This window comes from Equus quagga, unplaced genomic scaffold (assembly GCF_021613505.1).
Source record: "Equus quagga isolate Etosha38 unplaced genomic scaffold, UCLA_HA_Equagga_1.0 220_RagTag, whole genome shotgun sequence".
Taxonomy (NCBI): Eukaryota; Metazoa; Chordata; class Mammalia; order Perissodactyla; family Equidae; genus Equus; species Equus quagga.
This window is the reverse complement of record NW_025799647.1, coordinates 1,021,170-1,047,456: the sequence shown is the minus strand read 5'-3', so window position 1 is coordinate 1,047,456 and position 26,287 is coordinate 1,021,170. Positions and strand designations below refer to the sequence as shown.

Below are 26,287 nucleotides of genomic sequence, written 5' to 3'. Positions count from 1 at the left end.
AGTTACTGTGTGGATTTGAATCTTTTTGTTCTCTGAGTCAGCCTTGGGCTTGAGCAGCCTTTTCCTAAGACTGACAGTTGCTGTCTAAATGAGATATTTTAGGGTAGGCAGATTTTAAAATAAATATTTTTTCTTGATATAAAAGTAACACGTGCTTATTAGAGACAAGTCTAAAGAAAGAATAAAAATCCATCTTCCCTCCATCTAGTGCAGAGCTAATCTTTGCAGGTATGTTTATGAATTTCCTTTCGGAATTTAAAAATGCATGTACAATATGTGTAATATTTAAACAGAATCTAGAGTCAGACATATATACACCATGATATCCTATTTTTCCCCCTCACTTACCATGGTATCACAAGTAATTTCCTGTGTCTTTGAATCTTTGAAAGCAGATTTCTAGTGGCTCTATCTTACTTTAATTATCCATTCCACCTTATTGAAAATTTTGGTTGTTTTAGATCCTTTGTTAATATCAGTGATGTTGTGATGAACTTTCTTGCGTATAAAGCTTTGACTATATCTTTGAATTTCTTTAGGATAGAATCCTAGGAATTGAAGTGTGAGGAGGGGGACTCACATTGCTGGAATGAGTGCAAATTGCTGTCACCTTCTAGGGGTTTATATCAAGGGCATGCTTCTCTTTGACACTTTAGCGGTGTCTCAGTGTGTTCACTGAGCTTCCACATGAGTGGCAGTGGGAGGACAGTGTCTTAGTGGAGCCCCTCTGAATGTGCCCTGATCACTGTGTTTGTAGGCTCAGAGTCTTCTCTCTACTTCCCTTCTGTCCCCCATCCTTTATTGCCTCATTTTCCCCTTGTAGTCAGTGTTTTTTGGAAATCCTATTTATTTTTAAAGAAAAATGTAAAAATTTTTTAATTAAAAGTAAAATAGAAGTTATAGACTTTTTGTTTCTGATAGACAAGCAATTAGTGATCTGCCATCCTACAGTGAACAAGGCACAATATTCCAGGATTTGTTGCCTCATAAGAGTGCAGCTATAAGTTACTTATTCTTAGCCATGTCACAGATAGAAATCAGATGACAAAATGTGTTCGGTTGAAAGAAAGCCATTTTAATCCCTCATTTTAGATTCTTAGGAACCCAGCAGGCAGAAGGAGCTTTTGCTCAGCTTCCTATTCTGCCTGTTAGTTTGGGGCCCTAACATTTGACTATAATTTAAATTCTTAGTTTACTTTGGCTCTCTGAGTTTTTTATTCATTCATTTATCCTTTCTTCCTTTTTATTCATTATGTCTCATCCTCATGAGAGGTATCACTTTTCCCTTAAAGGAGATAGTTTCTCAGTTTGCTAGTTTACTAATTATTATGTATTTTAAAAGGATCCCTCTTTCCGGTCTTTTGTCTTTTCTGTTGTTTTGATGGTCATTTTTAGAGTACCTAATCCTCAGAAACACAGTGAAAATCATTTGTTCTTGGATGAGATAAGCTAAAAGAGGGTGTAAGATTGATTCTTGTTATGACTGACTCTTGATTGAATGATATAAAAATAATACATAATCCCCCAAATACTTTGGTTTTGGAATTCAGCTAGTTTTCAGGTATTCACCTGTTTGGCTCCTCATGCTGGGGCTGAATGCCTTCTGCCTGTCCCCAGTCCTGGAGGAGTTTCACATCAGGTGATGGAACAGGGGTGACATGCAGCCACATGGTGCACCTGTTGAAAAGCACCTATTCCACAGGCCTGCTGGAAGATGCGTCAGTCACTCCCTTCACCTGGGGCGCCACGGCCCTCGCTTAAATGCCAACTGCTTATTTGGGAAGGTGGGAGTACCTTAGACCGTCGTTTCCTTCTAACCAGCTTTACCTGTGGCCAACACTGGTTGGAGGTCCCTAGAGACTGTGGGTAACTGGACCAAATGCATAATCATTTGGGGATAATCAAGGACTGACTTCCTTTGCACAGAAATAGAAAATGTGAAAGGACCCAGTTTACACCAGCTGTGTTGTGCCCTATTCTTTGTGGCGCACACTGCCTTAAAAGGTCATTCCCTGCGCCGACTGAGTGGAGGTAATCTCAGACCCTCCAGACTGAACTCAAAGCATTTGCCCTCCTTCCAGCTTCCTTATTTGTCATTAATTCTTGAATTTTTCTCTCTTGCTGGATGGGTAGCCTGTTGCCTTTCTGCCAGCATAAGCTTCAAAAGCTGCTGAGTTTAGAGTTGGCATTATTAAAGCATGATGTGTTGTCTAGAATATTCCTGAGTTGGAGAGGCTGCTTATATATTCTACTCCTGCTTCCCAAAGATCTCCCTTCTCAGGCTGCAACATGCTAGGCAGAGTTGGGATTCTAACTACTCAGGCCACCAGGGTATCTATAAAGTCCTGGATAAGAATCAGAAATTTGAGCTTAGTAAGCTAATGGGGCTGAAAAGAAATGGGAGATTGAGACATGGATAGTTTTAAAAGTCCGTTTATTTGATTGGCAGTGGTGATGGGGCTGTAGTCCATGGACTTAACTTTATTATTTTTTTTTAAAGATTTTATTTTCTTCCTTTTTCTCCCAAAGCCCCCCAGTACATAGTTGTGTATTTTTAGTTGTGGGTCCTTCTAGTTGTGGCATGTGGGACGCCGCCTCAGCCTGGCTTGACGAATGGTGCCACGTCCATGCCCAGGATCCAAACTGGTGAAACCCTGGGCTCCCGAAGCGGAGCTTATGAAATTAACCACTTGGCCACAGGGCCAGCCCCTGGACTTAACTTTATATTTTGCTTTTTCCTATACTCAGTTCTGTTGTGTGTTGGAGGATCAGAGGAGTAGGCTGGTGACCTGGGTCCCGGCCACCAGCTGTATATCTTTGGACCAATTACTTAACTTTTCTGGGCTCCTTGCTGTACTTATAAAATTAGGAGTTTGAATTAGATGTGCTGTAAGGGCCCTCCTAGCTGTTGCATCCTGTAGTGCATCCCACTGTTTCTTTATGGCACTTTCCCTTGGGTGCTGTGTACCTTCTGCTTCATTGCACACTCTCATCCCTCCGATCCCTGGGAATGTAGGCTGTGCATGGAGAGAAGGGGAATGAGAAAGCAGGATGCCACACCAGGTCCCCTGGCCTCTGACTAGGGAGAAACCTGCTGCTTCCATCTGGTGCTCCACCTGGGGTCAGGATACTCTTCTCACCAGAGACATGCTGTGTGTGGCCTTAGGGAACTCACGCATCTTTTCAGTTCACTATTTAACAATGAAGAAAGAAGGAAAATCTTTATCTTCAGCCACATTGTCGGTGCTGTAAGGTTTAAGAAGAGATAAGCACAGAGTAGAAATGAGGCAAGTTTGCCAAGTGTTATGGGTGGGAAGTACTGAGGAAAAAGAAAGGGGCTGTTTCTCATTTTAAAGATAAGAGAAATTAAGGCTATCCCATAGAGAGAGAATTGAATAGAATTGGATACTTTAAAAGGATAACACTAAACCAGTAAGTTAAAAGAATTCTCTCTCTTTTTTGATGTTGTCATGACTGCCTAAGAAAATTTGAGGGATCCCCAGTGTTCGCACATTGTTATCCGTCTGTGAGTCCTAGACAGAATTAACTCACAGGGAGACTGGCAAGTCTTGGGGGCCTGTGTCTTGTATAACCCTGCCTTGCCTTGGACTTTGTCCTGCTCACCTTTGCCTGACCACCAGCAAGACAGACACGTGCAAAACGTAAAGTTTGTATTTTATAAGCTGCTTAAAGACTTTTCTCTCTATATATATCCATTCTCTATGATCTAGCAGAAAATATATTTTCCAGTCCATCTTTGTGCTTAGTTTCAGTCCCAAAATGGGTGTGGTGTATTAGCTTTTCTTTATGTAGTGCAGATTTGTACCAAGTCTGCTAAACTTGAAGCTCTTTTTCACAATAATCACTTAAATGTAGGTAGGAGCCCCCATTTTCTACTAAATTGGCATCATTTTGTTGTTGTTGTTCTAGAGAAAGAAACCAGATAGCCAGAAAGGAAGGTTAAGTGTATTTCTCTGTCCTCTCCTAGATGGACCCTAGCTTTATCTAAAATTCTGACATCTTTTGTTACATCCCATAGAGCCAGCTTAGTTTCTTTTTAATCAAGATATGTACCAAACCCTGGAGGTTTGGTAGGCCTGAGCTGTAGCACGTATGGCTTCCTCTGAGTTCTTGGATACAATGAGCAGGACTAAAGTTGGCTCAGAAAAGGAACAGAAGATGACTTGGGGTTAGTTTTTCTTTTTTAAATGTTATACAAGTACAGAGCAGTTGGCTGCCATCCCTCTCTCAAACCATCAGCAGAGCTTGACCTTGGCCAAGATTTTGCCTCATCCTCTCGGCATTTCAGCATAGAGTTGCGTTTCAGCCGTGGAATGCTTAACCAAAAGCACATGCTGTAGTGGTGGTTTCCAAGAGCAAGTTTTTGCAAAAAGTCCGCATTGTGGCATTTTCTCAAAACAACAGCTTTCTCTAAACCACCAACCCGATAAACCCACAAATAGTGATTCTTTGGCTTATTCATACACAAGGGCTGGGATTTGTCTTGTTCTTGTTGATAAGACCTTATTGAAGTGCAGTATAATGAGCATACAATAAAGTGTACAAATCTTAAGAGTACAGCTCTTTGAATTTTGACAAATGTATATACCCATGTAAACAATAAGGGGCTGGGGTTTTTATAATACATGGAATTTCTATCCTGATGATGTTCACCTTGGCATTGGAAGGTTGTATATTCGTCTAGCTGAGTGAATTACTGTAAGACACTGCATCCAGGTCAAATGTGATGAAGATTTGGTGGTCTGAATCCAGGCAGTTGCCCTTTTGTCACATCTAGTGGACTTGGTTACTGCAAAGCTTCGTGGTGTTTATTTTTAACAAATTACTTTTTAAAATAGGTAATATGTGCACATAGTACAATTTTTTTTTAATATATAACAAAAATGGAATCTCCTCGACAGTCCTTTCCCTCCTTGAAGGTAACCACTGTTAGTATTATTTGTGCCTCGTGTGGTCTTCAGAGAGAGAGAGAGTGTGTGTATGTGTACATGTGTGTGCTGGTGTGTGCACAGGGAGTGGGGGAGGTGGTTTCCTTTTTTAAGTCCCAAGATCCTTCTTTGATCGCTAACTAAGAGTATCCTTCTCTGCCCTTCTCTTCACCCTCTAGGCTCTAGTCTAGGGCGCTTATGCAGAAACTTGGATCCTGCGGCCTCAGTAGGACTAGTTCCTGTTTGTCCTGTACCGTAAAGTTCATTCTCTGTATCTGTCATCTGGCTCAAAAGTGCGTGTTTCTCACAGGATTGGCCATGAATTGATAATTGTTGCAGCTGGGTTTTTTATGTTAGGCTCTCTACTTTTGATATATATATTTTAAATTTTCCATAATAAAATATTTTTTAAAATTCATTTTTCTTTAATTCCTACAACACACCTGTCTGCTTAAGTTTTTTTTAAAATAATGCTTAATTGCAACTGAAAAGCAAACTATAGGTGGCTCTTTAGACAGTCCCATCCCCACAGCCACCCAAATCAGACATTGAAAATTCCAGAGTGATCCACATGAACCAGGACAATTATTCACCTTCAGAAGCAATCTTTCTCTTTAAACGTAGGATTGACCTCAAATTTATTTTGAAAGGCTTCTCTGGTAGGCAAAATTTGATTGGATCTGTACACTAAGTTTTTTGGTTGGAGAGAAACCAAAGCTCTCATAGATGGCTTTCCTCGGCTGCTTCTCCTAGCTCTCTGCCTTATTTTGTACTCTTCTGTGGCAGGTGGATGAGGAGTTGGGTCTTCTCCAAATTAGAGCTCCGCAAAGATGCATAGTCCAGGGAAAGGAGTGAGGCTCCTGGTGTTTTCCATATGGTTTCCCTAGGGCCATTTTATCCTTGGTGTCCTTTCACGCTCTCTTCTTTGTCTTGCTGTAATCTAATCACCCAAGGCCTCTCCAGTCATCATTAAGCATATTCCCACTGGTCGGGGAGCTCCCTTTGAGCATCACTTTAGAGCAGCTGTCACATTTGAGCAGCATCTGCTTTCTGACAAGCTCAAAGACCGAATGAAGGAAGTCACTGAGTCTTTCCCAGTGAGAGTGGGTAACACAAGCAGCCTTTGGGACTGCGATCCAGAATATGCTGTGAGTTTGATGGCCTGGCAGCTTGTGTGTGGGGGGAGAGGGGGCGATTCCCAGATGGGGCAGGGGTCTTCGTGGTCACAGCCCTGTGGTCCGGCAGGGTTCTAAGGCTGGAATGGTTCCCTAAGCCTTTGGCTCCAGCCTTTTCTGGGCAGAGGAACAGAACGAAGCAAAATGCCTGGTGTGTTTTAAATAGATTCTGCTTGTTGCAGCCATAAGCCCAACAGCTTGGGAGGTGAGTGACCCTGCTAAGAGATTTCTGTTGGGCCGTTTCTCCGGCCCCCAGCCCCTCCTGCCCCTCCTCTCTGACCTGACTCTACTGGTGTGGGTCCTCCTCTCGCTGCTCTCCTGATGGTTTCTCTTCAGGCCTTTCTGATTTTAGTATTTGTTACACTTTTATTGGGTTTTGCTCTCTGCTTTTTCTTTCCCTGAAGCTGTTTTTCCTCATGCTCTGTATCTTTTCATCTCTTGCAGTCTGTGTCTACTCTACAAAGTGCACATCCCCATCTGCTGCTCCTTGTTTGACTGTATTGGCTTCTCAATTGTCCTCTTGCCCCCACCTTCCCACTGCCTGCGGGGGGACAACCCACCCCCACCTGGGCTTTGATGGCCCTGGAAAGAAGTTGGGTGCCGGGAATGTAAATGGAAGGTGGAGGAACCTACCTTGAGCAATTCCAGTTGTGGGGCAGGTGACAGCTCCAGTCTGGGGGATGGGCCTTAAAGATGGCAGCTGTTTCTGGGCAATGTGACAGTTGCAATAGGTAAGCCAGAGGAGGAGGACTGAGAGAAATCAGAGGAGGGTGGGGGAAAGTAGGGGATACAGAAGTGATGGGCCAGCAGCCAGTCCAACCAGTGATAATCAGAAAAGGAGGCAGAAGAGTAAGGCCAGTGGAAGCTCAATGTCAGGAGGAAAGCTGAGGAGGAGCTGGCCCTGGGGGAGAAAACCAGGGGCATGAGACCCTGCCAGAGAGGCTGTTGCCCAGCTCTGCGAAGTGTAGGCAGGCAGCGTGGGGGTAGAGCCAAGAGGAAAGGGAGCCTTAAAGACCCTTTTTCCCCACCCGTCTCCGGCCCTTTTGTTCTTTTTTCTTTCATGTTCCTGTTCTCATGTTATATTAGCAGCAGAAAACAAAACAAAACAAAAGGCAGTCTGTCTTGGAAAGGGAATGGCAAGATCTGGAGAATTTAAAGCTGGATGCACTTCCCTCTTTGCTGAACTCTTAGGCCCCTTTGGCCATTTGGCTGCTGGAGTCCTGAGAGCCAGCCCCTTCCTGGAAAACCTTGAATGGAGTCCCTCTACCAGCTTGACAGCCCAGCCCGAGTGCCAGTGGCAAGGGCAGCCAGCCGCGGTGTGCACCCACAGAACCCCTCTGGGCGCATGGGGCAGCCAGGAGAGCAGGGCTGTTGGCCATCCCAGCTGGAGGGCTGGGGCTCGTCTTAGGCAGGGTCTGGGCTGAGAGGTGGCTTCCATCATGTGATGTCAACCCATCATGGGCTCCTCCCCTAGGAACTGAGCTGCAGAGGCCTGTGGTAGAAGAAAGAGAAAGGAAAACTCTTGCTTAAAAAAATTTTAATTGAAGAGGTAATAAATGCATGTGGCAAAAAATTAAAAGGTACAAAAGAATTTACAATCAAAAGTCTACCACTCCTCTTCTCCTCAAGTTACCCTCCTCACAGGTCCCTGGATGTTCCAATTTCTGGTACGTTCTTCCAATTTCTCCTTTTTAGGTCTGCCGTGATCCGGAAGTTTTCAGATTCTTGATCAAATGGAATATTTTAAATCGTTTATATGTGTATATATGTATGTAATATGTGTGGAGAGATCAAATAATGATAAAGAAAATTATATCTCAGTTTATTGCCCGTAATTCTTGCTGGGCAGAGAATGGTTTAAGATATTAAAATAAGTAAATAAATCCTAAAATGCTAGCACTAGAAAGGAGCTTCTAAGTCCTTTTGTAACGAAGTCCTCATTTTTATTTTTATTTTTTACTTTTTTTTTTTTGATGAGGATTGGCCCTGAGCTAACATCTGTTGCCCATCTTCCTCTTTTTGCCTGAGAAAGGTTGTCACTGAGCTAACATCTGTGCCAATCTTCCTGTATTTTCTATGTGGGACACCGCCATGCCATGGCTTGATGAGCAGTGTGTAGGTCCATGCCTGGGATCCAAACCGCAAACCCCAGGCCGCCAAAGCAGAGTGTGCAAACTCAACCACTATGCCACTAGGCTGGCCCCCTACAGTCCTCATTTTAAACATGAGAAAGAGGCCCAGATAAGTGACACACACACACGCACTGGCAGAAGACGAAAATCGGTGTAGTCTGTCGATCCTACTGGGCCAGGCAGAGGCTATGAGAGGGCACAGTGTCACCCCTCTGCTGAAGACCCTGCACCGCTCAGACCTGCTGTCACCAGGGCAGAGGAGAGGCAGGCATTCTTTTGTTGGGCAGGAGGTAGAAATGCCTGCCTAGGCTAGAGTAAGAGGACAACATGTGCGTGGACACGGAGCAGGGCTGCCAAGTGAGAGCAAGGCCACGCCACCACGGAGCTGTGCCGCCACTGGCTCCATGAGCACTGACAGCCCCAACTGTTTACACCACCTACCAGGAAGAGACACCCCAAGATTTATATGCTGACAAAACAGCAGGATAATTTTTAAAAATTCTCTCTGCTTTGACATCCGTTCCAGACGCTGTGAACAATTTCAGTGTCCAAGCCAGATTGAAGCACCTTTTGATGGCTTCAGAAGGTGGCTTCAGTGAGATGGGACGTGTACAACTATAAACACTGGCTGGAAAACCCTCAATTGCTTTGAAATGGTAAATTTCCAGGCCGTGTGGATCTGATATTACACACCTCCTCCATTAACAGCTTTTTCAATTATTTTGGCTGGTGAGGGAGTGGAAATTAGACTTCGAAATATATCAATGGATATTTTCAGCCTTGCTGAGAGCTTCAAAATATATACCAATCCTGGGAACATTTCCTTAATTTCCACTTCCCAGTTACTCAAGGAAAATGGAGGTATCAATTATAGGTACCATTAGATGGAAGGAAAGGCAGGACCGGGACCATGGCTCTCTTTTCAATTTAAATTCTCTCTGGTCTTATTGTCTGACCTCTTTTTGGACCAAAAATTTTTTTTTTTTTTTTAAAGATTGGCACCTGGGCTAACAACTGTTGCCAATCTTCTTTTTTTTTTTAAGAATTGGCACCTGCCCCAAACCCACCCTGTACACAGTTGTATATCTTAGTTGCAGGTCCTTCTAGTTGTGGGATGTGGGACGCCGCCTCAACGAGGCCTGACGAGCAGTGCCATGTCCGCGCCCAGGATCGGAACCCTGGGCCGCAGCAGCAGAGCGCGCGAAGTTGACCACTCGGCCACGGAGCTGACCCCTTTTTGGACCAAATTTTATTCCATCCCCAGGTCTGGGAGTCCATCCTAACATGTACCAGATGATGAGGTCCTTGATAAAGAAATGAGTATTCCTAAGAGCTTGGGTCCTGGCACCATCCTGAATCGGGCATCTGATGGAGGCAGAAAAAGTGCCAGTTCTCTGTCTCTTGATCTTCGCCTGAGGGATCCAGAGGTCCTAATCTCTGATGCACACAGCCTCTCCCCCATGCCTAGGTGCTGGGTACTTGGGTGGCCACTTAGCAACGTCTTTGCCCCAATTCTATTTCTGGTTTTCTCATCTCCACCTGACTGGCCTCTTCCACTCCTCTTCCTGAGCACTGGACCTGGATTTACAGCTGCCTGCCTGGACAGACCACAGTGAACTCAAGTTCAGTTGAACATGCCCCCCAAATCTGCTCTTCCTCCTGTATTCTCCGTTTCAGTTAATGGTTACCTTACACCAAGGCGCTTGTCCCCTATGCAAGAAATTTACATGTTATTCTCAAATCCTTTCTGTCACCTCCACCTCCAACTGATCACCAGATCCTCTGAGTCTACCGTCTTTCTCTCCTGCTCCTGTATTACTGCCCTAATCCAGGCGCACCTCATTGCTTGCTTGGACTGTTGGAATAAATACCATTGTGATCCCCTGCCACTAGTCTCCAGCCTCCTCACTCAAATTTATAACTGATCATGTCACTCTTTGTTTTAAAATCTTGAATGGTTCTCCGTGGCTTACCAAAATGTCAGACTTCTTACAAAGGCATAGAGGTGTCTGTAACTGGCCCATGCCTACCCCTCTGACCTCATTACCATCACCATCCCCTGGCCCATACGCATCAGACCACTCACCACTGCTGTGCTCCCGATACGTCCACATCTTAGGCCCTTCGTTTGCCTCTTCCTCTTCCACATCTTGCCCACCTTCTTATCCTTTAAGACTCAGCTCCCAGATGGCTTCTTACTTGTGAAAAAGCCTCCTTTGTGCCTCTGTGGAGCTCTATTATGTCATCTTGGGATGACTTAGGTGTATTTCCCCACTATCAGTTACTGGGCTTCTCAGAAGCTGGGATGGAGTTTTGTTTATTTTTGTGTCCCTGGAACCTAGCCTTGCATGGTAGGCATTCAAGAAGGAAAGGAAAGAAAGGGACTAGAAATAACCACCCCACTGGGCAAACAGGCTTTGGCTTCACTGTTCGTGCAGGCTCGTGGCATTTTCGTGGGACAGAACGAGGAGCAGCAGCAGCCTGCTGCCCTAGATACTTACTCATTTATTCATTGCACACATATTTACGAAGTGCCACCATAATGCTCAATACTGTGCTAGAAACTGGTGATACACAAAAGAAGGCTGCCAGGCCCTGCTCAGAGGAAATCCCACTCAAGGGCAAGAGGCATGTGACAGTCACTGGCCTGGCCTTTTGGGCTATCTGGTCTGCTCTGAGGACATTTGCCACCCAGCTCTACAGAGGCCGTGGAGGAGGGGAAAGGACGAAGGAGAAGGCAGTGGAGGCCTTGCAGAGGGCTCTGCCTCTGGCCAATTCTGCTGACCAGCTGGCTTTATTTATGCATTTCTCCTTTGTAGGAATTCCTTGCTGTTAAGAAAAGCCATTTGACACATTTCTAATTAGCCCTCAGACCCTGCAATCCTCTTATTCCCAAATGCAACAGCTGGGTCATTTCATGATCAGTAATAACATTTGTAGCTCCTGCAGTTATCCTTCAAAATCCAGGTCATTCCTCTTCTGACTTCTGATGGGACCACAGAGGACATTCTCACCCCCTCATCCTGGGGCAGAGGTTTGACCTCTGGCCCTGTGGTTGGGGGAGGAGCCAGCTGCTCCTGAGGAGGCCTGGTGAGGGGACCTGGGTTACTCACCACACTGGCCCACACTGACCCTAGATCCTCACTCCCTTTCTCTGGGTTCCAGTTCTGCACCCATCTCTCATCTATTAACTGTTCTAAGCACTGGGGAGACTGGTGAACGAAACATGCAAGGACCCTGCCCTCATGGCACTTACACTCCAGTGGCAGAAACTGATATAAAAAGCCACTGTTTGGGGGCCGGCCAGTGGCGCAGCGGTTAAGTGCGCACGTTCCACTTCGGCAGCCCGGGGTTCGCCCGTTCAGATCCCAGGTGCGGACATGGCACCGCTTGGCAAGCCATGCTCTGGCAGGCATCCCACATATAAAGTAGAGGAAGATGGGCGTGGATGTTAGCTCAGGGCCAGTCTTCCTCAGTAAAAAGAGGAGGATTGGCAACTGATGTTAGCTCAAGGCTAATCTTCCTCAAAAAAAAAAAAAAAAAGCCACCGTTATCAGACAAATAGGAAAATGATGACTGCTAAGAAGACTCTGAGGTTGTTTCAAAGAGCCAGGTCCTTGCCTCGATTTATAATGGTTTATAGAAACTTCACTTATAAATAACTTTTCCTTAGATCCACTGGCGCATTAAGTACGGTCAGCTGGCAGTGGGTAGCATATGTGCCACTTGATGTCTGGGTGACCTCTGTGGACCTCGTTCTCTTCATCTGTGAAATGGAGATGGTCCTGCCTTCCTCACAGGATCTTGTATTCTGAGATTGTGTATCGGCACAGTGCCTGTTGCATGGTAATTTAAGTTCTATTCACCATCCCTGCTTCCTTTCCTGCTTAGAGCAGACATGGGGGTCTAATCAGTTCCCTTCACCCACTTTCCGGATCCCTGCTGCAGCTGCAGACAGGGCAAGAGGCTTCCAAGCTGACCCAGAGTCTCAAGAGTAAAGGGTATGCCAGCAAGAATGGACACCCTGGAGCCCTGCACTCTGCCTGTCCCCGCTCCCCACCTCCAGTCCACTCAGCAGAGGTTCTAGAAGAGGCAGCCACTCATTTATGGGGCAAGACAATCATCCTTGTTAGCCCTTGAATGTGGCTGAAGAGGCCAGTCTGAGCTCTGTTCTCCTTGGCAGCTCTGAGGAACAATCCCCTGTGTATGCCCTGGGCAGTCCCCCTCCCCGCTGCACCAGCAGCGTGCCTGTGAGTGGGCCTCCAGGGGCCTGGGGCGGTTACCATGCACTGGATTTTACATGCTTTGTTTCATGCTACCCTTCTCAACAATGCTGCAAGTTAAGGGCTGTCAATGCCTCATTTTACAGTTGAGGAAAGTGAGGCTAAGAGAGGGTAAGAATTTGCCCAAGCCACTCTCCTAATGTGTGACAGAACCAGCATTTGAATTCAGGTTGTCCAACTCCAGAGCTAAGATCTTACACCGAGCTGTACCCTTTCTCTCCAGTTAGCCACCCCATCCCCAGAGCCCCCACAGCAAATGCACGGGGCCAGAGAGTTTCCTCTGGCCTCTGGGAGCGCCTGGGGCACATGGCACTTTGGCCAGCTTACCTGAGTGCTGGCTTCGACAGCTTTAACAGAGAAGGGGACCATGTCTGAAACCTATGCCACACGAGAGAAAAGGCCCAGGGAACTGGAAGCCCACAATGGCACAGTTGGAGGGATCTCAGTGTTGTCTCTTTGCGTCCCTCCTTGTACAAAGGAGAACACAGAGGCCCAGAAGGTAAGTGAGGTCCCTGCATACAGAACTTCTGTCCACCCTGCAGACTGCCCCGTGGCCTCAAGCCCTGCACCAGTGCCCGGACACTGGCGTGAAAAAGACACTTAGACGCAGCCCCCCACTTCCCTGCTGTCTGACTCTCAGCAAGCGAGGCTTCACTGGACCTCGGAGACCTCGTCTGCAGGCTGTGGGCGCTTTAGAGACAATGTGTGTGAGATGCCGGCACAGCAGCTGGCACCTGCGAGGGACTCAGTGAACTGTAGCTATTATCATCACTCTTGTTGTTTTCGAAGTTTGATGAATGTTAGGCAACACGAAGTCTCTTAGGTGTCGCTTTGATTCTATGGTTCTGCTGGAATCCATTCCTAGGACCAGAGAGGAAACAATGTTCACTGTCATCGCTGAATGCTGAAATCCATCTCCGGGAAGGCTGAGGCTCAGCTCTGCACCTATTTGGGATTAGAATCTGGAAGAAAAACCATGGGTTGTAGCCAAGGTAGCAGCTGCTGGTTCCTGGCTCTTCCCGTCTGCCTGAGGCTGGAGCCCTCCTCCTGGAGCCATCAGAAACCCTGGTTTCAGTTGGCATGGCCCAGCTTCACCACTCATGCTTAGGGGTGAATTTGGAGCCTCTCCCCAGGGGTTGATGTGATGTCTTTGGATCCCACATCCTCTCACCTGGTTCTCTCAAGACCAAAGGCAAGCAGGCCCGCATAGATCAGGCTGGGATAAGGGGAGCAGCCTATGGCAACAGAGGGCCATTCCCCAAGTCTTTCCACTGGCTGACCTGAGAGCCTGTGTGGCAGGGGGGACACCAGGAGGGCAGGCCCCTTACATTTCCTTGTTGTCTGGAGGTGCCTGTGGGGCCTGACTGCTGAGGAGCAAGGTCTTCCGGCCTCCCCCAGAGGACGTGACCCCAGGGTTCGCCTCATGTTTCCTGTGGAAACTAGGCAGTGGCTTGATGGTGGTTTTCTCCATCTATGCAAATGAACCCTGGCCCTGACTGAAGTCTAATTAAACTTCCCAGGCAAGAGAGACCTGGGACAGCAAGGCTGGCCCGCTGCTCAAGGGCCATGGCATCTCGTCACCCATCTCCTATTTTTCCTGACTGCCACACAGCTCATGCCTCAGATTCCCTGCTTTTACAGATGGCTTCGTGAGACCCTCTTTTATGCATTCCCTTCTTTCTAGGGCCACCTTCTTGGTAGGGCTATTTTTGCACTTGCCTAGGTGTCCTTGTGGTTAGTTTTCTGAGGGAGGAAGAGGGGACTGCACTTGCAAGGATGACCTTTCTGTAGCAAAAGTCTCATTAAGGTTTTCTTTCTTCATTTCACTTCCTTCCAACAGAAATATATTGAGCATCTATTAGATGTGTGGTTCAGCGAGTGCTGGAGAAACGGGGGTGGGGTGGGGAATGAATGGTGCTGTTGGGGGTGGTTGTGGGAGGGCATGAGCTGTGACCTCATGTCTCTCTGATTCCGGAGGCGGCTTCATTTAGAGGCAAGACCCTACGTAGGCCTTCAGATGAGCCAGCGTCCAGCAGCACTAGCAGGAAGCAAACTCCCTGCCAACTCTGGCCCTGGCATTCAAGGGCCTCCTGAGTCCAGAGTCCCCCAGCATGGCCAACTTCAACTCCCACCAAGTCCTTCCCAGCATCCTGGGCCCCAGCAATGCCAGGCAGCTCTCTTCCTGAACACAAGTACATACTTCCATCCTCTGGACCTTTTTTTAAAAAAAATTCTCGCCGGCCAGCCCGGTGGCACAGCGGTTAAGTGTGCACATTCCGCTTCCGTGCCCGGGGTTCTCCGGTTTGTCTGGTTCAGATCCCCGGTGCGGACATGGCACCGCTTGGCACACCATGTTGTTGTAGGCATCCCACATATAAAGTAGAGGAAGATGGGCATGGATGTTAGGTCAGGACCAGGTTTCCTCAGCAGAAAGAGGAGGATTGGCAGCAGTTAGCTCAGGGCGAATCTTCCTCAAAAAAATAAATAAATAAATAAATTTTTTTTGCTGAGGAGGATTCGCCCTGAGCTAACATCTGAGACAATCTTCCTTATTTTATACGTGGGTCACTGCCACAGCATGGCTGACGAGTGGTGTAGATCCATGCCTGGAATCCCAACCCTCGAACCTCAGTCGCTGAAGCAGAATGGGACCAACTTAACCACTACATCTGCCACGGGGTGCCGGGGCCCCCCCTCTTCTGGACCCTGCTCTGGTTATTCATGCAGCTGATACCCTGCCCTGCCCGCCCCCTTCCCTGCCTTTTAAGAATCTACTCAAAAGATTTATCCACCTTCTGTGAGAAGCCTTCCCTAAGACTCCCTTGCAATGCATTCTTTCTTCCCCTGTGATCCCTGCTTCATTTATTTAGCATCTATGCACTGAGTGTCTGCTCTGTGCCTGACCTGTGGGGGCCTCCTAGAACTAATTTAGCCCACAAGCCTGCTGTCCCGAGTGAGAGTAGTTCACACCCATTCTCCGCGCCTCCAGGGCTGGGGCAGACACCCAATGGTTTCTCTGTCTTTGTCTCTCCCCACAGTGTTTTGCACTTAGTCGAAAGTGTCAGATGGAGAGACGGTTCTAGACTGGGCTCTGCCCATTAATTAGTCGTGTGGCCTCGGGCGACTCTTCCAGCCTCTCTGGCCTCCCTTCCTCCTGATGAAATGGTTATGATGATACCTCAGAGTTGTCCAGGGGACAATGAGGAGGGATACAGGGAAGCGTCATGAAAGCTGGGAGCTCCAGGCCAATGGAAGACGGAGGGGTGGTGTACCCCCATTCTCCTTGCACAGGCAGTGAAACGGCGTCGCCTCTCCTTCGCTCTCTTCGAATGTCAAGTGCACCGGCTTCCAATGTCTCCTCGGGCGGGCCCTCGGGCGTCTCGGAATCCTAGGCTGCGGAGGATTCCGGTGCAAACTCAAGACTCCTCCTGCCCTGCCATCCCTTCCCAAGGACTCGCCGAGCACACCTTAAACCCCGCTCCAGAGCGTAGGTCAGAGCGCAGCCCAGAACTGCAGCTCCGCGGCGCGGGCCCCGGTCGGGGTCGCGCATCTCCAGCCGGTGACTCAAGGCCACTCGGTCCGGGGGTGGGTGGAGGTAGGCGGGACCGATCAGGGCCGCGCGGGGGCAGCCGCCGGTCGCTCGGTTGCCGAGCGGTGGGAGCCGAGACTGGCTCTGGCCCGTCGCCATTCCGCCGCGGGCGCCTGCCTCGCCGGGCCTTCCTCCCGCGCCGCTCCGCACCCGCCGCGCTCCTCTCCGGCGCGCGGCGGCCCGGGCGCCCGGAGGGGCTGGAGCGCGGGGCGGGCTCTGCGCGCGAATGAATGGGCTCCCGAGGGACGCGCGCGCTTGGGGCTGAAGGGCATTAGGACCGCGAGGATCGCTGCACGCTCCTGTCTCTCTCTGTCACCCCCCCACCCCCACCTCTCTCCTTTTTCTGCTCTGCAGGACTGAGCAGCCAGGCGCGAGCGAAAACAAACAGCTGGGGCTGCGAGCGCCCCCGCCCCGGCCCGGAGAGCACGCCGGCCCGGGCCCCCACTCAGGGCGCCCACCCGCCCACCATGAGGAAGATCCGCGCCAATGCCATCGCCATCCTGACCGTAGCCTGGATCCTGGGCACTTTCTACTACTTATGGCAGGACAACCGAGCCCACGCAGCATCCTCCGGCGGCCGAGGCGCGCAGAGGGCCGGTGGGAGGCCGGAGCAGCTCCGCGAGGACCGCACCATCCCGCTCATTGTGAGTACGCCCCGCGCTCCGGGCGGCCGGCCCGGGAGCCGCGGCGCGCATCCTAGCCCCGCGCGGTTGCAGAGAGCGCGGGGCCCGGCCGGGGGCTGCGTGCCCGCCGCGCCCTGCTGGCTTTGTATATGTTGGAGCATTCCTGCCCGTTGTTATGGCAACCTCGGTCGGGCTAGCGGGCCGGGGCGCACGGATGGAGGGAGGGTGACAGCGGGTGGGGGCTGGGAGAAAGTGCTGCAAGTTTGGTGGGCCCGGCGTGCGCTCGCGACAGGGAACGTGGCGGCTCTCGGCACTGCGCCGCGGGGTCGGGGGCCGGGGGCTGCCCGCGCCTCGCCCGCCCGGGAAGGCGACTGGACCTTGCGCGCAGCGAGCGGGCGATGGGAACCGCGCGCGAGTGAGCGCGTAGGTGGCCGTGCGCACCCCCTCTCCAGCCTCCTCAGGGCAAAGGACGTGGGGTGGGGGCTCTGGGTAAGGCAGGGTCGCTAGAGGCTGCGCCCAGCTTTGCGTCCACTTCTCAGCCCGGGTCAACCTGAACCTGCTTCTTTGGCACGGAGAACTCCACACTAACACCTCACGAGGTTCTCTGGGTTCGGGAAAGGTCTCGTCCTATGCGCGCCCCTCACCGCAACAATAGGGTCCGTCATGACGAGTGGACAGCGTCTGTGCCCGGGCTCGGAGATCCCTCTCACGATGTCAGCCCCGCGACGTCAGTGCGAGAGAGGAAACAAAACCCGCGAGCCCGGCGGGGGCCTCGGCGGGGCTGCGGGGGCCCAAGGCGCTCCTGGGACCCGGGCTGGGGCGTGCGGAGCCCCCGCCGCCCTGCAGAGGGCGTTCCTGTCGCAGCCTCCGCCCGGCCCCGAGTGACAGCTGTGTGTGGTAGGGGCACCTGTTGAGGCGGGAGGCTCTGGGACCCGCCGAGAGATGCGCTCCTGCGGGCCGCGTTCTTCCGACGGGGGCGGGTAATGGGCGAGAGCCTTGGGCGACCGTCGGGACGAACTGCTGAGCGTGGGCTGGACGATCGAGAGGAAGGAGAGCAAGGCGTGGGGCCGGGGATGGGGCGGGCAGCAGGGTGGCCATCCTGACGTGAAAAGATCCGGGCCTGGGGAGGTGCGGGGTCAGGAGGGCCACGGCTTGAGGGCTGGAGAACCTGAGATGGAATTTGCACAAAGGCAGCTGAGCCCCAGGACTATGGGGCGGGGGGAGGGAGGGTAGGGAGGGTAGGGAGGGTCGTGGAGGACGTGCTTTCTTATTCCCATCCTGCCCCGGATTCCGTGTCTTGTCACCCACCCAGGAAGAAGTGAAAATCCCCTGCAAAGGGACCACATTTCCTGGCTCTGCCTGAGGAGAGCTTGGAGTTTGTGGGTTTTCCTCCAGCCCCCTCCCCCAATTCCCAGATCCCTGTCTAGTTGAAGTCTCTGGGGAGGAACCTGATTAGGTAGGGTGTTCCCTCCTGGGCTGAGGGTCCCTGTCACTAGGATGCTCTTTCCAAAGCACTTGCGGACGGCTGGACAGAGAGGCTGCTGAGGAAAAAGCCTCTTGTGTAGAGACCCCAGAGTGGTGGGGTCTGGGTGGACTGACAGACTGGAGTCCGGAACCAGCCAAACCAGTAGTGGCCCCAGACCCCCAGGGAGCTTCCACACCCTGGACTCCTTCAAGCTGCCCTGTTCTTACACCCTGAGAGGGCCAGCCCTGGTCTCAGGGTGGGTGGGCCTGGGGAAGCAGGGGAAAGGCAGGCTGGCCAGATGTTCTGTCCTTCCCTGTGGTGACTGATGGGAGGAGGGTCTGAGCTGGAAGAGGAGGAGGAGGGGAAAGAGGAGGGGATGGGAGGGAAGAGAGCACAGGGATCCTGCTGCTTAGCGCCGAGGCTGGGTCTCATCATGTTTGCCTCTGCTTCAGAATCCTGACCTTGCTCTGGGACCTCTCCAGTGTCCTCTGAGACCAGCCAAGAAGGCCGCTCAGACGGAGAGCCCCAGCATGGTGTGGGGTCATGTGGGATGCGTGTGACAGTCGTTTTTCAACATCCTCTGGCCCTCTCCTTGTTCCCATGGGGTCTGACTTGCTGCTCATTAGAAGAGGTCTGTGCACTGGAAGCCCAGTTTAAAGTGGGAAGGAGTATCAGGGAGATCCCTGGGAGCTGGGGAGTGGAGGTGCAGGAAGAGGGGGAGAACGGAAGTTTCTGGGGCGTGAGCCACAGAGCCTTCTCTAGCCACTCAGGGGCATAGCCAGTTCCCTCTCTGTTCTTAAGCTTTAGTCCTGGGTGTCTGTTCTGTGGGTGCTGGACCCAGGCACACACCACCTTTGCCACTGCCTTGTGTTGTATTCCTATCTTCCGAGCTCTTTCACTTCAGTGGATTCTCAGTCATCTACCCTGTCTCCTTGTTGAATGTAAGCTGTCACCCAGGGACTGTGCGGGAAGCTTCTTGCCAGCAAGACTTAGTAAGTACTTGTTAGATGAGTGAAGTAGGATTTCTGCTCATCTCTGGGGGCAGTCCAAGCTTCATATCCTCCTAATATTTTATTCCCAGCTCCAACCTGACTATAACTAAGGAGACAGAGGAATGCATGTATAGCTTCTCCAGGAGTTAAACTCTTTGTTCAACTTAAAAGGGGCAGGTGCAACTGAGGATTTGCTTTCTCCCTAAAATCCGTGGTTCTCCTCTCACTGGTCTTCCTGCCGTTCCAAAACATGTCTCTGTCTAGTTGGGCCAGGACGCTGCATGTGGATTTTCAGATTCTTAGGGAATGATGTGGCCAGCCCTGCTGACAGAGGCTGAGAAAATTCAGACAAGCGTCATCACTCCCCTGGGGAATCAGAGAGCTGAGCTGGAAAAGGGAGGGTCTGCACAACGGCCTGGGCCAGGAGGCAGCCCGGCCTTCACAACGTCTGGGCCATTTGAAGCCAGCCAAGTTGCTCCTGGACCTTGGAGGTGCTTATTTGGCATTGTGGGGTGTCGGCATGACAACCGTATGGCCCAGATTTCTCAGGGAGGTCCTGATTTTTAATATTCTGTCCTGCTGTCAGCCCATGTGTCACAAATTGTGATGTGAAAAATTGGTAATGGAATCTGTAGCACTAAAGGGAGATGCTGCCTCCATCCCTAAATGGCTGCGTACGATGTGGCAGCTTTTGTGATTTTTCCATGCTGTACTTTACGGGCAAGCAGTGGATTTGGGACATCCGCTCGAATCTCCATCGATGCACGCTGCCACTGGACGCAGCTACAGCAGGAAGTGGAGCAGACGCGGCTGGCCTTCCGTCTCCAGGCCTCACAGTTGGGAAGAACATTGGTGAATGGTCTGGTCCCCAGGTTTTCCACATGCTAATTCTGCTAATTCTCTAACAGGCATAGGTGGGATGCTAGAGTGTTACACGGAATTTCACGTTATAGACATATTTGTAAAACACTATCCATATGGGTATTTTCAGGTCAGATGTAGTTGTTTGCAACATCATCTATTTGGAACCATGGAAGTTTTAGGCAAGAGTTTTCCTAAACTGGAGTTTCTTATCCTATAATCGAGATACTGCTGAGTGACCGTGGGCAAAATACTTACACCTCTGGACCTTGGTTATTTTATGTGTTAAATTTGGGTTAAATGATTTGTAAGGTTCGTTAATCCTTAGATAAGCTGATGATAGCTTCATTTCTGGAAGAGAATACATGGCTTTCTGGGAGCTCTCCTGGAGGGTGCCCTGAGGTGCGTTGCTTAGGGAGGGCACGGCCCTGTTAGGAGAAGGTCCCGCAGGACTCTCGCGGCCTCGCAGGCGTCCCCGTTGTCTAGCAGAAGGAAACACAGAGAATGGCTTTTTGGTGCTGTGCTCTGAGGGCAGAGGCTTCACTCAGATCTGGATGAGTTTATATTTTATTTATAATGTGTGCATTTTGGAACTCTGGGAATATGATTTGCCTAAATGACAGGAATGATTTTGTGTTTAATTTGTCTAGGTGCCGCGCACAGGAAAGAGGGTGGGGAGGGAGAGGCACAAACACCCACAGGTCCCTTCCCAAAATGTTCTGATTGAAAGGGGCTGATTTCTCATCACTGGGGTCCCATCCTGGGTCATATTGAGACCTGTCCGTAGGACTTGGGGACAGCGCAGAAGCACCAAGACTAGTGAGGGCCCTGACAGCCCAAGAGTCACCTCCCCGGGAGGCCTGACACCCAAGGGCACAGGACTAGTTGCAGTGCTGCTCATTGTCCGGATGGGTCCTTCCTCTCCCCCTGAGGGCGCTGGGCCTGGCTTTCCTCTCTGGTGGCAGCGTCTGTCGGCTCTGAGGGCAGGGGAAGCCCTTGGGTCTGGAAGCGCCATTTAGGTGGATGTGGCGGGGTGCTGATAGGCAAGTGGGCCGATTGCCCGGGGACGGGAAGGTCTGGCTGTAATGGGGGAACCGCCCTGGGTTCAGAGGCGAGCCTGAAGCAGAGCAGTTCGGTACAGTTAGAAGATTGAAGGTTCATGCCCTGTCTGCTTCCTGAGGAGACTGAAACACCTTCCCCGTGAACAGGGGAGCAAAGACACAAGGTAGAGACCCAAGGTTTCCGGAAAGGAGCAGGAGCGCAGCTTTCAGACGTGAGTCAATGAGGATTACTCCTGGGCGGCGGTTGATTCCCTAAATCAGATGCGTGATGCGGTCACAGACGTGTGCAGCCCGCTCTGGAAACGGTTTCGAGTGGCTTAGTCTCTCTGCTCTGAACGCTTGTGGTCTCTGATCTGCGCTCGTCTGGCCTCCGGGATCGCAGTCACCTCTGTTATAGCTCCAGTGGCTGTGTTCACTGATGCTGCGATGGGTGTTAGGTGTTTTACAAGCTTTAGCTCTGAATCCCCTTTGAATTCCCTCAACAGCCTAGTGAGGTGGGTGCCATTATCAGGTTCAGTTAACTTGGGTAAGCTGAGGCTTAGAGAGAGTCAGTGACCTACCCATGATCTGGCAACTAGGAAGTGCCTTTGAAACCAGGTACCCCTGCCTCTGGAGCGGGTGCTCCTGTCTTCTTTTCCTGAAGCGTCCTTCAAGGCAAGATGCAGTCGGACACAGCAGCTTGTTTCCTGGAGCGTGTAGATTGGCACCGTGCTTTATATTCACTCCGTAAACATCTGTTGGGGAAAAAAATGCGAAAACCATACAGAACAAAATGTTAGCAGTAGGGAAGTAGGATTATGGGTAATCCCCCTTCCAATCTTTTGGCTCTTTCCGACGTTTTCTATAATAAACATTTATTAATGATATAATGATAAAGCCAACCAAGATAATTTTAAAAAATCTTCGATGACTGAACAAAATCACTCGACTCATCAATGAAAGTGTAAAGTTCTTAACCATGTCTCACACTTCTGAATCCACCGTCAAGGCTTAGCATCTTGCCCACAGAAAAGGAGACTTATTTGAATTATTCTGGAGGGTTCCGAGGAATAGAACCGGGACCAGTGGGTCAGAGTTGCAGCAAGAGAGATTTCTTTCAAGAGAAGGAAAACTTTCTCACTGAACTGTCCATCACTGGATTTGCCCAAAGGCCACCCCGCTGCCTGTCAGCAGGTCAGCTTCCTTCCGACAGCAGTGGGGAGGGGAGAAAAAGGCTTGTGGTGCCGCCTGTCTCCTACAGAGTCAGGCAGCTCTGTAGCAGAGTTTGAAATAGGGTCCAGTTGTTGCACCACAAGAGACCTGGCACTCTGGGGAGGAGGGCTGGCTGAACACACCAAGGCCAGGGAGGAGGTGACTGAAGGAAACCCGTTACTGCTGCTATGCTGTCCCCTCCCTGTTCCTTCGGAGCTGCCAAGCAGGGAAGGAGAGGGGCCAAGGCTGGTCAGAGGCAAAGTCACAGAGTTTGAAGCGCTGCTCCTGAGGATCTTTCCTGCTCCTCAGAGGGAGGTCCACAAAGGTTCTTCTCCCCGACTGAGGCCCCTTGAGTCTCACTTTCCCATCTGCCACTTCGATTTCCCTGATCCAACCTGAGGAGCGTTTACAGGTGGCTGTCCTGTCTCCCAGGGCCCTGCCCATTGCTTCCCAGGGCGGCACCGGCTGGCAGTGCACCTAAGCGGTGTGTTTATGAGGAGGCCGAAGCCCAGGCCTGCCTGTCCCCCACACCCTGAATTTCAACCACACCCTTCAACAATGTCTGGCTAGAGACAGAATGGCTACCCGGAGGACTTTTGTGAACCTTTCAGAACGGGCAGGAATGGCAGGCCGGGAGTATTTTGGGAAAGATGGGGCAAATGGAAGAACCTCTTCAATTATACTCTGTAGGCCAGATAAGGCTCAGGCCACATTTGGGGAGTCGCTGAGTTGAGTCTGCCCCATGTGTGGCCTTTCCACTTTTCTGGACCCATTAGAAAGGGCTTTGAGTTTAGCTTAAGAACACAACTGCCTCTTTCCTGCCATTCCATGAAGTGAGTGTGGCTCAGTGTAGACCAGGGACAGCATTGTCTCAGAGCTCGGGGAGGGGGGCGGGTGACATCTCTTAACACACTCAGAGTTGTGAGACTTGTCATTATGGGATTCCCCTGGGCCCTAGCTAGGCCAGGACCAAGCAGAACAGAGGGGTCCAGGATGGAAACAGATGTCAGCTGCCAGGGATAAGGGTGTGAGGGGATAGAGAGAGAAGGTGGAATGAAGGCCAAGTGACCCCATGTCTAGGCTCAGCCCTGCCCCTAAGGGGCTGTGCTTCCTTACGTGAGTCGCTTCCACTCTCTGTGCTTTAGTTTCCTTATCTGTCAGATGAGGGTTGAACTACAGGATCTCTGAGATCCCTCTCAGCTCAAACCATCTTTGACTTTGTTGACCTGCTCCTGCAAAAGTGAGGTGACCCCAAGCCAATGCTCAAGGTCTAACAGTGCTTGGATTAAGGAGAATAAGGCCAGAGCGCGAGGTGTATGACGACCCAGACCCCTTGTGTTCAGAAGAGTGTGAAACCTTAGAATTCTCATAAGAAGTAAACTGGACCCACCGCTCCCCATTCTCTTCTCGTGAGACACTGTCCAATGGAGCTACGCAGAGCCCCTTCTGCTGATCTGGAAGCTTAAGGTATTTGTGAGTGTGTCTGGGGATGCACACAGACACATTGTAGGAGTGTCTATGGGGGGTACTTCAGACTTCTCAACAGTCTGGGAAGACCAGAAGGACGCTACAAAGACCCCTGAGCAGAGAATTAATGGTCACACACCCTTGGATTTACGCAGAAGACAGGCAAGGACTTGCCCTTAGGCCACAGCCTGAATTAACATTGTAAAAATCAGGTGAAGGAGTTCAGGAGCTTAGCCATCTGCTGGCGACCTTCAGCCTTTCCTAGGTTACAACAGAGCAGATTAGGAGAAGCGAGATGAGGGACCTGTTAGGAGCTGCTGATACACTGAGAAGTGACAATTGACAGCTAAGGACCAACCAGAAAGGGCCGGGTGAGGTTGGAGCAGTCCCCTCCCACACGCACACAATGGTCAGAAGTGCCAAAGGCATCATTTATTCATTGCTTACAATTAGTTACTGAACACCTACTATGTACCAGGACTGTAACAAAATAGGAAAAATCCTTGCTCTCAAGGAGCTCACATCCTGGTGGGGGAGACAGATCATAAACAGATAAATATACAATGTATTAGGTGGTGGCAAATACTATGAAAATAAAATAAAGCAGCAAAAGGGGAGAGAAAGAGGAAAGAAGGATGGCCATGAAAGGCCTCTCAGATAGGATTGAGCTGTGGCATGAATGGAAAGAGTGAGCCATGCAGGCATCCAGGGAGAGAGTGTTCCATGCAGCCAAGGCCCAGGGCAGCATCTCTACAGGGTGTGTGCTCAGTGCACTTGGCTGAGGCAGCCTAAGCAAGAGTCTAAGTGGCCAAAAGTGCAAGTCCAGATCATTAGCCCTTGGAGGCTGTGGTAAATCACGCTCAGAAACACGTCCTGAGTCATCAGGAAGTGATAAATTACATTCAGCGTCCGGGCTTGGTACGTCAGGGAACTATGTCATTCAGTTCAGAAAAATTTTCCAGTAATATGGTCAACTATGTTAGTAAGTGTTGGTTCTTAAAGAGGTAAACCTAAGTTCTTTGAAAAATATTCTATGGCTGGAACACTTCATTTCCTTATGATGTGAGATCAATGAGGTACTTTGTGTGTGTGTGTGTGTGTGTGTGTGTGTGTGTGTGTGTGTGTGTGGTGTGTGAGGCTGGTGAGGGGGAGTGGAAGGTTCTGGTGCCTGAAGAGATTTAAAAGACAAAAGATAATGGGGCCCTTGTGAAAATTCTAGAAGGGGGTCTGGCGGGGGAGGGTCTGTGTCCTGAGGGAGAGTTTTGTGTGAGAAGGACAATTCCTGTCTGTGGTGCCTGATCAAGTCCCCTGGGTTTCCTCGCCTGGTTCCCTGTGCATTTGGGATTCTGGAAAGGATGTTTCCTGGTAATGCGGGAACTTGGGCCCTTCCCTGCCCCCATCGCAGGTTCCCCTTGGGTACAAGCAGACTCCTGCAGGCTGAAGTATCTGCGTCCTCCCTCAGACACTGAGGAGGGCACCTGTGCCTGGGTGGGCACCTGAGGCCTGGCAGGATCAAGGATCCCACACAGCTATTTTTCGGGCAGGTCGATGAAAGGGGCTGCTTTCAGGAGACAGGGCGCTCTGCCAGGGCCCATCTGAGGCTGTGTCCACTGCCGTTCAAGTGGCTTCCCCAGGGCCCGGGTGACCGGTCCGATAGGGCTTCCTGTGTCCCCGGCAAGCTGCAGGCACTCTGTTTTTGTGGTTCAGGTCACACACACTCAATTCCAGACCCCTGTCAGTCATGCCCTTTTAGACACTGCTTCTCAGAGTTCAGATTTTCATCCCTTTATCTTCTCACAGCAGCTCTGGCTTTTAGCTTCTTTAAACAAACTGTTGGGGAGGGCTTCTGACATTTCAAGGTCTTTCATTTCACAGGGGTCTGACCTTGGGATGCCACAGTCGGAGGGACCCATGTGGCCTTCCAAAGCGGCGCCTCACAAGGCTGTGATCAGATTTTTCCGCTTGGAAACCATCTTTTTACTCCCTGTGAAATCCCTCACTCGGGGCTCATGGGGAGTATGGGAGGCTGGGGGCATTATCCAGTGTTTGGGGTAGAGCCCAGGCTGAAGCTGGGGGAGAAAGAACGTGTGATCGATTAGTGATGTCTGCTGTGGTGCTGGAGTCTCAAAGGAGTGAAGTGGCAGGACTGAGCCACACCCCCAAGTAGTTCACCCACCTGAGGCCAGAGGAAGAAAGAGAAGCAAGGGACGGAGCACACACACTGCAGGAGCTATCGAAACCAAGGTGGGTTCCCTCCTAGCGAGTTCAGTCCGACTCTCCACCAGAAGTAGTTGTCTCACAAAGTGAGGTGTATTTGCAGCAAATAGGAGACCATGCAGAATCATTTCCAGTCATGGTGTTCCCAAACGAAGGGAAGCAAGGACACTTATTTCAGGTGGGGAATGAATATTCAAAAGAGAGAGGTGGGTATTCGCTTGCGCAGGCTCAGTTGGAAAACATGCTTCCACAGACACTGCAGGTTATGGTTATGAGGCCTAA

General features: G+C 50.5%; 1 protein-coding gene across 3 annotated transcripts in view; it reads left to right on the top strand.

Moving 5' to 3' along the window:
- The first annotated feature begins 16,482 nt into the window (after positions 1 to 16,482).
- Positions 16,483 to 26,287, top strand: part of LOC124233773 (polypeptide N-acetylgalactosaminyltransferase 16) — an 88,610-nt gene continuing 78,805 nt past the window's right edge. For all 3 annotated transcript variants that reach the window (XM_046650973.1, XM_046650972.1, XM_046650971.1), the window contains exon 1: positions 16,483 to 16,772. In XM_046650973.1, coding sequence (XP_046506929.1) covers positions 16,596 to 16,772 — 177 coding nt within the window. In that variant the 5' untranslated portion in view covers positions 16,483 to 16,595. The remainder of the gene's footprint in view (positions 16,773 to 26,287) is intronic.